General features: G+C 35.9%; 1 protein-coding gene across 1 annotated transcript in view; it reads left to right on the forward strand.

Annotated features, from left to right (window-relative positions):
• The window catches only part of LOC117326462 (glutamate receptor ionotropic, NMDA 2A-like), a 131,854-nt gene that overhangs the window by 91,510 nt on the left and 26,891 nt on the right, over positions 1 to 13,453 (forward strand). Inside the window, exon 3 of the mRNA XM_033883213.1 lies at positions 11,881 to 12,083. Within this exon, the coding sequence (XP_033739104.1) occupies positions 11,881 to 12,083 (203 nt within the window). The remainder of the gene's footprint in view (positions 1 to 11,880; positions 12,084 to 13,453) is intronic.

Genomic DNA, 13,453 nt, shown 5'->3' on the forward strand with positions numbered 1-13,453 from the left:
TAAAACAGTGTCTTATCATACATAATGTACTATCTAAAACAGTGTCTTATCATACATAATGTACTATCTAAAACAGTGTCTTATCATGCATAATGTACTATCTAAAACAGTGTCTTATCATACATAATGTACTATCTAAAACAGTGTCTTATCATACATAATGTACTATCTAAAACAGTGTCTTATCATACATAATGTACTATCTAAAACAGTGTCTTATCATACATAATGTACTATCTAAAACAGTGTCTTATCATACATAATGTACTATCTAAAACAGTGTCTTATCATACATAATGTACTATCTAAAACAGTGTCTTATCATACATAATGTACTATCTAAAACAGTGTCTTATCATACATAATGTACTATCTAAAACAGTGTCTTATCATACATAATGTACTATCTAAAACAGTGTCTTATCATACATAATGTACTATCTAAAACAGTGTCTTATCATACATAATGTACTATCTAAAACAGTGTCTTATCATACATAATGTACTATCTAAAACAGTGTCTTATCATGTATAATGTACTATCTAAAATAGTGTCTTATCATACATACTGTACTATCTAAAACAGTGTCTTATCATACATAATGTACTATCTAAAACAGTGTCTTATCATACATAATGTACTATCTAAAACAGTGTCTTATCATACATAATGTACTATCTAAAACAGTGTCTTATCATGTATAATGTACTATCTAAAACAGTGTCTTATCATACATACTGTACTATCTAAAACAGTGTCTTATCATACATAATGTACTATCTAAAACAGTGTCTTATCATGTATAATGTACTATCTAAAACAGTGTCTTATCATACATAATGTACTATCTAAAACAGTGTCTTATCATACATAATGTACTATCTAAAACAGTGTCTTATCATGCATAATGTACTATCTAAAACAGTGTCTTATCATACATAATGTACTATCTAAAACAGTGTCTTATCATACATAATGTACTATCTAAAACATTGTCTTATCATACATAATGTACTATCTAAAACATTGTCTTATCATACATAATGTACTATCTAAAACAGTGTCTTATCATACATAATGTACTATCTAAAACAGTGTCTTATCATGCATAATGTACTATCTAAAACAGTGTCTTATCATACATAATGTACTATCTAAAACAGTGTCTTATCATGCATAATGTACTATCTAAAAATAGTGTCTTATCATACATAGTGTACTATCTAAAATAGTGTCTTATCATACATAATGTACTATCTAAAATAGTGTCTTATCATACATAATGTACTATCTAAAACAGTGTCTTATCATACATAATGTACTATCTAAAACAGTGTCTTATCATGCATAATGTACTGTCTAAAAACTGTCTTATCATGCATAACGTACTATCTAAAAAACAGTGTCTTATCATGCATAATGTACTATCTAAAAACTGTCTTATCATGCATAATGTAATATCTAAAACAGTGTCTTATCATACATAATGTACTATCTAAAATAGTGTCTTATCATACATAATGTACTATCTAAAACAGTGTCTTATCATACATAATGTACTATCTAAAATAGTGTCTTATCATACATAATGTACTATCTAAAACAGTGTCTTATCATGCATACTGTACTATCTAAAATAGTGTCTTATCATACATAATGTACTATCTAAAACAGTGTCTTATCATACATAATGTACTATCTAAAACAGTGTCTTATCATACATAATGTACTATCTAAAAACAGTGTCTTATCATACATAATGTACTATCTAAAAACAGTGTCTTATCATGCATACTGTACTATCTAAAATAGTGTCTTATCATACATAATGTACTATCTAAAACAGTGTCTTATCATACATAATGTACTATCTAAAATAGTGTCTTATCATACATAATGTACTATCTAAATCAGTGTCTTATCATACATACTGTACTATCTAAAACAGTGTCTTATCATACATAATGTACTATCTAAATCAGTGTCTTATCATGCATAATGTACTATCTAAAAACTGTCTTATCATGCATAATGTAATATCTAAAAACTGTCTTATCATGCATAATGTAATATCTAAAAACTGTCTTATCATGCAGTGTCTTATCATGCATTCTGTACTATCTAAAACAGTGTCTTATCATGCATAATGTACTATCTAAAACAGTGTCTTATCATGCATAATGTACTATCTAAAAACAGTGTCTTATCATGCATAATGTACTATCTAAAACAGTGTCTTATCATGCATAATGTACTATCTAAAACAGTGTCTTATCATACATAATGTACTCTCTAAAACAGTGTCTTATCATGCATAATGTACTATCTAAAACATGTCTTATCATGCATAATGTACTATCTAAAAAAAACAGTGTCTTATCATGCATAATGTACTATCTTAAAAAACAGTATTTACTTGTAAGGCTCAACATACAAAATAATTCATAGATAACATTCCCACGAATTCTTAGAAAATTGATTATACAGTTTCATAACTGAATAATTTAATATCTTACTACCCACTGTCTACATACAACATATAAGTGAACTATTGGCAAATCATCTACATGTACATGGTATTTTTGCTCAGTGCATTGAAATCCAATTCTGTTCATGCAATGTCAACCATTGGTAGTATGGCCACATGAATTGTCATTATGTTACCGAAATGTTTGAGAACCCTGGTATTTCCGTATATATTAACGTATTAATATGTAAACCCAAGAATCTCTGTAGGTCATCCTTTGGTGTAAACCCAAGAACCTCTGTAGGTCATCCTTCAGTGTAAACCCAAGAATCTCTGTAGGTCATCCTTCAGTGTAAACCCAAGAATCTCTGTAGGTCAGCCTTCAGTGTAAACCCAAGAACCTCTGTAGGTCATCCTTCAGTGTAAACCCAAAAACCTCTGTAGGTCATCCTTCAGTGTAAACCCAAGAATCTCTGTAGGTCATCCTTCAGTGTAAACCCAAGAACCTCTGTAGGTCAGCCTTCAGTGTAAACCCAAGAACCTCTGTAGGTCATCCTTTGGTACTAACCTTAATGTGATCGTCATTAATGGTGGTGATAAACAAAGGCTTGTACAAATTGGCAGTGACGGTTATTGTGTGATGGCCACGATGATTCTTATCTCTGTGACGGAATTATCTGTTAGTTTTTACAACCATTCCGTCCTAACCAGCAACAGAGCAGTAGAGGGGTACATTTAATAGGCCAAACCCCCTGGTAGTTTTATAACCATTCCGTCCTACCCAGCCACAGGGCAGTAGAGAGGTACCTTTAATTGGCCAAACCCCCTGGTAGTTTCGACTCGGTTATCATCGTCGTGATAACCCTGTACAATTCCAGCACTCCTTCGTGACAGCCATTTGGAATTAGTCGACATACCATCCGTGTAGATAGTCGTGATGACATTGCTCGCGTGTATTAAATAAACGTTTTGTCCGATACTATCGATCAGCATGGAGTTTAGTTAATTGTAGCTTAATTAAAAAAAAACCTAGTTTTAATGAAGTCAATCTATACTTCATTTCTTAGTTGAAATAAAATTCCACTCTCAAATCGCCACACTGTCTTGTATTGTTTTCGCTTCTTCCTCGCGTTACTATTATACGCCTGATACATTTCGTGCGAATATCGAGGTTCTTAATAAAAAGCACAATTATGAAATAAAAACGTGTACTTTGTCTAAAATATCTCAAATTAGGAATTTAACATGCTAAAGGCTTATCATCAATGTCTTCTCAGATGTATGATGACGTATCGCTGATGAGGAAGGGGTCCCCAAGATATCATTTGCAATTTAATACAATTTAATCAGTTGTCAGAAATGATGTGGTTTTTTTTTACACCAAACAATCAGTTGTCTACCTGGATAGCATACAGCTTGTTCTGCCTTTAACGACTCGTCAGTGATGGCAGGGTCTAAACGTAAGACAATCTGGAAGGCAGGTCGGGTATATCAAAATATATCCCAACGGACGTTTATAAGACGAAACATTTTTCGTAAAATGATTTGGATATCGTATTAACGTGTGAAAATTATACCGACGAAAGTATTGTGATAATTATACAGACGTGTGTATTGTGATAATTATACAGACTTGTGTAGTGTGATAATTATACAGATTGGTGTATTGTGATAATTATACAGACTTGTGTAGTGTGCTAATTATACAGACTTGTGTATTGTGATAATTATACAGACTTGTGTAGTGTGCTAATTATACAGACTTGTGTAGTGTGATTATTATACAGACTTGTGTATTGTGATAAATATACAGACTTGTGTATTGTAATAATTATACAGACTTGTGTATTATGATAATTATACAGACGAATGTATTGTGATAATTATACAGACTTGTGTATAGTGATAATTATACAGACGTGTGTATTGTGATAATTATACAGACTTGTGTATTGTGATAATTATACAGACGAATGTATTGTGATAATTATACAGACTTGTGTATAGTGATAATTATACAGACGAATGTATTGTGATAATTATACAGACTTGTGTATAGTGATAATTATACAGATGTGTGTATAGTGATAGTTATACAGACTTGTGTCTTGTGATAATTATACACACTTGTGTATTGTGATAATTATACAGACGTGTGTATTGTGATAATTATATAGACTTGTGTATTGTGATAATTATACAGACTTCTGTATTGTGATAATTATACAGACTTGCGTAGTGTGATAATTATACAGACGTGTGTATTGTGATAATTATACAGACGAGTGTATTGTGATTATTATACAGACTTGTGTATTGTGATAATTATACAGACTTGTGTATTGTGATAATTATACAGACTTGTGTATTGTGATAATTATACAGACTTGTGTATTGTGATAGTTATACAGACTTGTGTATTGTGATAATTATACCGACGTGTGTATTGTGATAATTATACAGACGTGTGTATTGTTATAATTATACAGATGTGTGTATTGTGATAATTATACAGACTTGTGTATTATGATAATTATACAGACTTGTGTATTGTGATAATTATACAGACGAGTGTTTTGTGATAATTATACAGATGAATGTATTGTGATACTTATACAGACATGTGTAGTGTGATAATTATACAGACTTTTGTATTGTGATAATTATACAGACTTGTGTATTGTGATAATTATACAGAGTTGTGTATTGTGATAATTATACAGACTTGTTTATTGTGATAATTATACAGACTTGTGTATTGTGATAATTATACAGACTTGTGTATTGTGATAATTATACAGACTTGTGTATTGTGATAATTATACAAACGAATGTATTGTGATAGTTATACAGACGAATGTATTGTGATAATTATACAGACTTGTGTATTGTGATAGTTATACAGACGTGTATATATAATTATAAAGACGAGGCTCGCGGTGTTATCGTAACTCAAAACTCTTCCAGCAGAGATCACGACCTAGTTGTTTTCAATGCATATATAAAAGTGTCCTCGTTGAAGGTGTTGGGGATATTTAAATAGTAACATATCTATATAGACATGGGTCGGTCGCTTTATTAGTGTGCTGTGTCGTAAAACAATTACTATTGTGTGTAGTACACCATAGGGACTGAACGCTGCTTTGTATAATTTAGAATGGTATTTATGATTATTAAACTTGCATTTTGTTTTACTGCTTTTAAGAGAAATAAACCCTGACATGTTCACCCATGGAGATAGTAAAATCAACAGACTACCATAGGCTTCTCTTTTGTTTAAATGCTAAGGCAATCACATAGCCATCTGTTTTGTATTAATTTTGAGGCAATGCAATAGACAGAATCTCTCTTGTGTCTATTTTATACTATGGATCTCTCTTGTGTTTATTTTATACCATGGAATCTCTCTTGTGTTTATTTTATACTATGGAATCTCTCTTGTGTTTATTTTATATTATGGGATCTCTCTTGTGTTTATTTATACCATGGAATCTCTCTTGTGTTTATTTTATACTATGGAATCTCTCTTGTGTTTATTTTATACTATGGAATCTCTCTTGTGTTTATTTTATATTATGGGATCTCTCTTGTGTTTATTTTATACTATGGAATCTCTCTTGTGTTTATTTTATAGTATGGAATTTCGCTTGTGTTTATTTTATATTATGGAATCTCTCTTGTGTTTATTTTATACTATGGAATCTCTCTTGTGTTTATTTTATACTATGGAATCTCTCTTGTGTTTATTTTATACTATGGAATCTCTCTTGTGTTTATTTTATACTATGGAATCTCTCTTGTGTTTATTTTATACTATGGAATCTCTCTTGTGTTTATTTTATACTATGGAATCTCTTTTGTGTTTATTTCATTCTTGTGTTTATTGTATACTATGGAATCTCTCTTGTGCTGGTGTTTATGCTCTGTACAACATACACCCCATTATGATTATATGTACCTGAAATCCAGTTAAATCATGTATATCAATTAAAACTGCTTATCCTGTGCTCTTACTTTACATATAGGAAAATACCAAAATTCCTTTGAAGCACAATTTGATTCAAACGTGTTTAGTATTGACCACGAAATTAGGATCGTTTAAAGCTACAGAACCATGATGAGGTTAACATATGATGGAAACGCATGTCACAATTAATTACTCTTACATAAAATCTCGACATTAAGTATTCGAGCAGATGCTTGCTTGTTCAGTATCGTAAGAATGCTGGCAATCTCCTCGTACATCACGGATACATAACAGCCCCCCTAACACATCTGCTTACTTTTCCTGCATATATCACAAGTTTTGCGCTTCATTATAGATGTTAAATATTACGTAGTGAACGGGTCATCACATGTCCCTTGCTACCTTGGTGTAGGGTGAATATTTCACTCATCACATGTCCCTTGTAACCTTGGTGTAGGGTGAATATTCCACTAACCACATGTCCCTTGTAACCTTGGTGTAGGGTGAATATTCCACTAATCACATGTCCCTTGTTACCTTGGTGTAGGGTGAATATTTCACTCATCACATGTCCCTTGTAACCTTGGTGTAGGGTGAATATTCAACTAATCACATATCCCTTGTAACATTGGTGTAGGGTGAATATTCCACTCATCACGTGTCCCTTGTTACCTTGGTGTAGGGTGAATATTCCACCAATCACATGTGTCTTATAACCTTGGTGTAGGGTGAATATTTCACTCATCACATGTCCCTTATAACCTTGGTGTAGGGTGAATATTCCACTCATCACATGTCCCTTGTAACCTTGGTGTAGGGTGAATATTCCACTAATCACATGTCCCTTGTAACATTGGTGTAGGGTGAATATTCCACTCATCACGTGTCCCTTGTTACATTGGTGTAGGGTGAATATTCCACCAATCACATGTGTCTTATAACCTTGGTGTAGGGTGAATATTTCACTCATCACATGTCCCTTATAACCTTGGTGTAGGGTGAATATTCCACTCATCACATGTCCCTTGTAACCTTGGTGTAGGGTGAATATTCCACTCATCACATGTCCCTTGTAACCTTGATGTAGGGTGAATATTCCACTCATCACATGTCCCTTGTAATCTTGGTGTAGGGTGAATATTACACTCATCACATGTCCCTTGTAACCTTGGTGTAGGGTGAATATTCCACTCATCACATGTCCCGTGTTACCTTGGTGTAGGGTGAATATTCCACTAATCACATGTGTCTTATAACCTTGGTGTAGGGTGAATATTTCACTCATCACATGTCCCTTGTAACCTTGGTGTAGGGTGAATATTCAACTCATCACGTGTCCCTTGTTACCTTGGTGTAGGGTGAATATTCCACTAACCACACGTCCCTTGTAACCTTGGTGTAGGGTGAATATTTCACTCATCACATGTCCCTTGTAACCTTGGTGTAGGGTGAATATTCCACTAACCACATGTCCCGTGTTACCTTGGTGTAGGGTGAATATTTCACTCATCACATGTCCCTTGTAACCTTGGTGTAGGGTGAATATGCAACTAATCACATGTCCCGTGTTACCTTGGTGTATGGTGAATATTCCACTCATCACATGTCCCTTGTTATCTTGGTGTAGTGTGAATATTACACTATCACGTGTCCCTTGTTACCTTGGTGTAGGGTGAATATTACACTATCACATGTCCCTTGTTATCTTGGTGTAGTGTGAATATTCCACTAATCACGTGTCCCTTGTTACCTTGGTGTAGGGTGAATATTCCACCAATCACATCTCCCTTGTAACATTGGTGTAGTGTGAATATTCCACTAATCACGTGTCCCTTGTTACCTTGGTGTAGGGTGAATATTCCACTAATCACGTGTCCCTTATAACCTTGGTGTAGGGTAAATATTCCACTAATCACATGTCCCTTGTTACCTTGGTGTAGGGTGAATATTCCACTAATCACGTGTCCCTTATAACCTTGGTGTAGGGTAAATATTCCACTAATCACATGTCCCGTGTTACCTTGGTGTAGGGTGAATATTACACTATCACATGTCCCTTGTTACCTTGGTGTAGGGTGAATATTCCACCAATCACATGTCCCGTGTTACCTTGGTGTAGGGTGAATATACCACTAATCACATGTGTCTTATAAACTTGTTGTAGGGTGAATATTCCACTAATCACATGTCCCGTGTTACCTTGGTGTAGGGTGAATATTACACTATCACATGTCCCTTGTTACCTTGGTGTAGGGTGAATATTCCACTAATCACGTGTCCCTTGTTACCTTGGTGTAGGGTGAATATTCCACTAATCACATGTCCCGTGTTACCTTGGTGTAGGGTGAATATTCCACTAATCACGTGTCCCTTGTTACCTTGGTGTAGGGTGAATATTCCACTAATCACATGTCCTTGTTACCTTGGTGTAGGGTGAATATTCCACTAATCACGTGTCCCGTGTTACCTTGGTGCAGGGTGAATATTCCACTAATCACATGTCCCTTATTACCTTGGTGTAGGGTACGATTTTACTTTGTGTTATCTAGGTGTTAGGGAACCACAAGCCCCTTTAGTTTGTCATTCTCTGTTTCCACACGTGTTTGATACTCAATAGTGTGTCCCCATTATGAGATATCCGTGCTAAAGTGTCGAGTGCTGAGAAAGAAACTGATGAAATCATGTTAAACGAATCTTAGATGGAAGCTGCTGAGGAATATTAGTTCATTGTTGGGTCAACATCATCTATTTGTGAACATTTCTGTCTCGGTGTACGTTCCAGAATTATCTACATTGTAAAATGACCTCTTGTTGCACGCTATAATCGTGACCGAGAGAATAAATAAATCTGAAATTAGACGTTTGTAATGCTTGTGGGTATATCAGGTGGTCTTTTTGGTACAACTATAGTTCTTATGTTCAGAATTCCCTGCTTCAAAGTGGTTGTATCATATTTTCACAGGTTTAAAAGTATACCTATTTGAGGCGCCATGGACTTTGAAATAGAGCCAGCCATCGTTACGTAAATGAAACGTTCACGCCCATCCAATGATATTTCCAATCATTTTTCGACGTTAAAATCTTTTTTTTCTGGTAACAACCTTGTGCCGAGACATACCAGTGTTGTCGGATAGCGCCGTGTTTAGACACTAATCCGCTCTATCATTAGTTCTACGACAGTGTCCACTCTCATAGTGTACTAGGACAGTGTCCACTCTCATAGTGTACTACGACAATGTCCACTCTCATAGTGTACTACGACAGTGTCCACTCTCGTAGTGTACTACGACAGTGTCCACTCTCGTAGTGTACTACGACAGTGTCCACTCTCATAATGTTCTACGACAGTGTCCACTCTCATAATGTTCTACGACAGTGTCCACTCTCATGTTGTACTACAACAGTGTCCACTCTCATAGTGTACTACGACAGTGTCCACTCTCATAGTGTACTACGACAGTGTCCACTCTCATAGTGTACTACGACAGTGTCCACTCTCATAATGTACTACGACAATGTCCACTCTCATAGTGTTCTACGACAGTGTCCATTCTCATAGTGTTCTACGACAGTGTCCACTCTCATATTGTACTAAGACAGTGTCCACTCTCATAGTGTACTACGACAGTGTCCACTCTCATATTGTACTACGACAGTGTCCACTCTCATAGTGTTCTACGACAGTGTCCACTCTCATATTGTACTACGACAGTGTCCATTCTCATAGTGTTCTACGACAGTGTCCACTCTTATAGTGTACTAGGACAGTGTCCACTCTCATAGTGTACTACGACAGTGTCCACTCTCATGTTTTACTACGACAGTGTCCACTCTCATATTGTACTACGACAGTGTCCACTCTTATAGTGTTCTACGGCAGTGTCCACTCTCATATTGTTCTACGACAGTGACCACTCTCATATTGTTCTACGACAGTGTCCACTCCCATGTTGTACTACGACAGTGTCCACTCTCACCTTTCTTCTAAGACAGTGTCCACTCTCATAGTGTACTACGACAGTGTCCACTCTCATGTTGTACTACGACAGTGTCCACTCTCATGTTGTACTACGACAGTCTCCACTCTCATGTTGTACTACGACAGTGTCCACTCTCACCTTTCTTCTAAGACAGTGTCCACTCTCATATTGTACTAAGACAGTGTCCACTCTCATATTGTACTAAGACAGTGTCCACTCTCATGTTGTACTAAGACAGTGTCCACTCTCATATTGTACTAAGACAGTGTCCACTCTCATATTGTACTAAGACAGTGTCCACTCTCATATTGTACTAAGACAGTGTCCACTCTCATATTGTACTAAGACAGTGTCCACTCTCATATTGTACTAAGACAGTCTCCACTCTCATGTTGTACTACGACAGTGTCCACTCTCACCTTTCTTCTAAGACAGTGTCCACTCTCATATTGTACTAAGACAGTGTCCACTCTCATATTGTACTAAGACAGTGTCCACTCTCATGTTGTACTAAGACAGTGTCCACTCTAACCTTTGTCCCTTCATACAGCCCTGTATACAAACTGATTCAGATCGTCACACTAACATGTATGTCCCTTCTGATTCTCATTCCTAGCCTCATTCCGTTTTCTAACCTATGTGGTTGGTAGTTGTACTCGTGTACCATACGACCTATTTAAACATATGCTTATGTAATATGTCAGGAATATCTGCCATTAATCTGTAAAAGTCATCTATAACAGAGCCTCTGCCATACACGTGACTGACAAATCTCGCGAGAAGACAAATGCTTCCTAGAACATGTAGCCTTGTGTCAGGAGTAACGAATCATTCCACGTTAGTCTTACTTGATCTTTGACATCGGGATATTGGATGTTATTCATTTCTTGTTTTTGCCAAATCAAATCATGATGTATTACCGTAAGTTTACTGTGTAACCATAGCAATGGATGTGATGAGGGATGAACTGTTTTAGCTCACGTGTAACTCTCCTCACTACGCAGTTTTTACACATTCTCATTGTTGCGTGAAAGTGTATTTCACAATTGCAGTGACGTACGTCGTTTCTTTTGATTCCCATCCAAAGAATAGCTGATCCAGTGAGAGAATAATGTTTTTTTTCATTGTTCTCGTTGTTTGGCATATCATACATCTGAATGTCATAGCAGGAATCATGATATTTTGAATTGTGAAACTACCTAATAAAAAAAGGGAGAAGAAAAAAATATTGAAAGTAGGCAACGTTTAGTAGGATGTCAACATTGAGACAGGTTGTGGAGTTATGAGACCTTTTGTTAGACGATATCCCCATTATTACGGTAGTCTACGTCGTAAACAGACTGTCCCATCAATATATTCATTGTGTATATTTCCAGCAATGAATGTCATTCGTTCATGGAACATATCCTCATTATTAGCTTATTTCATCAGATCGTATCCCTATAATACAATGTGTGTGTTACAGAACCAGAAAAAGTCCCGCACTGTTCAGCTGTCTCCCACAATTTACCACGAGGCCCAGGTCATGTTACAGCTACTGTACCGCTACAACTGGACACATATCACAATCGTGACGTCATCCGGTGTCAACAGCTTCGACTTTATCAACGCTATAACGTCACTGGTCAAAGAGAATAATGATTTCCAAGGATACCCAAGGAAACCCAGGTATATTGTGACTTTTGATGATGACTTTTCATTCACATTCAATTCCAACCGGTACTTAAGATGGCGATCTATGATGTAGCATATGTATACAAATCAGTTTGCCAGAAGTGTGTTTTGTTTGATAGCAATTTCGAAATTATATTCTTCATGTGCCTCGCTTCAAGTTTTTGTGTACTGCCAAACATAATTTCCTGTATACTACTTACACCCGGGGATACCGTGAGTGTCTGACATTATTATACTACTACACCCGGTGGTATCCGTGAGTGTCTGACATTATTATACTACTTACACCCGAGGTATCCGTGAGTGTCTGACATTATTATACTTCTTACATCCGGGGGTACCGTGAGTGTCTGACATTATTATACTAATGTCAGACACTCACGGATACCCCTGGGTGTAACTACTTACACCGGAGATATCCGTGAGTGTCTGACATTATTATACTACTTACACCCGGGGGTATCCGTGAGTGTCTGACATTATACTACTTACACCCGGGGGTATCCGTGAGTGTCTGACATTATTATAATACTTACACCCGGGAGGTACCGTGAGTGTCTGACATTATTATACTACTACAACCGGGGGTATCCGTGAGTGTCTGACATTATTATACTACTTACACCCGGGGGTATCCGTGAGTGTCATTTTATGCATTTTTCTCAGCGTTCAGTAAGTTGCCGGCGATGTAGCATCTTTAATAATGATATGTTAGTAATACTGGTTCACTCAAATGAATATGTGTATTTAAACAGTTGAGAGATTTTAGCTTAAAATAAAAACTTCAAGTAAATGTAAATGGGTTATTGAGCTATTGCTGACGACGTAATTTATCGTGTGAATTGAAGGTGTCTGACGCCTTTTACACGGTATAGCCTTTTTTTGTCCTGCTAAAGTTAAAGATTATAAAACAATATCAACCTATTACATCTGCAGCTACACAATCTGGTCCATACCTCGAGCTCTGTTTGTTCCAAAATTGTAAAATATAAAATACAAAACAATCTAAATGGTTGTAAAATCTTGGCATACCCCTTGATGAAAGGGGCAGCCGTTTATTATAAACAGAAATTTTAACATATTTTTAGAATTAAACATTATTTTTAGCAAAGGTGAGCGAAAACTACGCCATACTGACCCTAAATTTAAAGGGGCCAGGCGCCACCCTTCTTATCTATCCATCTTCATCCGGGCATGTTTGTGGCACTGTGTCTGTCTGTTTACGTCCGAATATCTTGTCCAGACAACATATTTATGTAAACGAAGATAGCTCGATTTACGAAAGAGCTGCTAAAATACGCCTTCCAAGGATAGTAAGGGATATAAGTTCGCGGAATATAGCTAGAGAAATATAGTCCGCGGAA

This window comes from Pecten maximus, chromosome 1 (assembly GCF_902652985.1).
Source record: "Pecten maximus chromosome 1, xPecMax1.1, whole genome shotgun sequence".
NCBI lineage: Eukaryota > Metazoa > Mollusca > Bivalvia > Pectinida > Pectinidae > Pecten > Pecten maximus.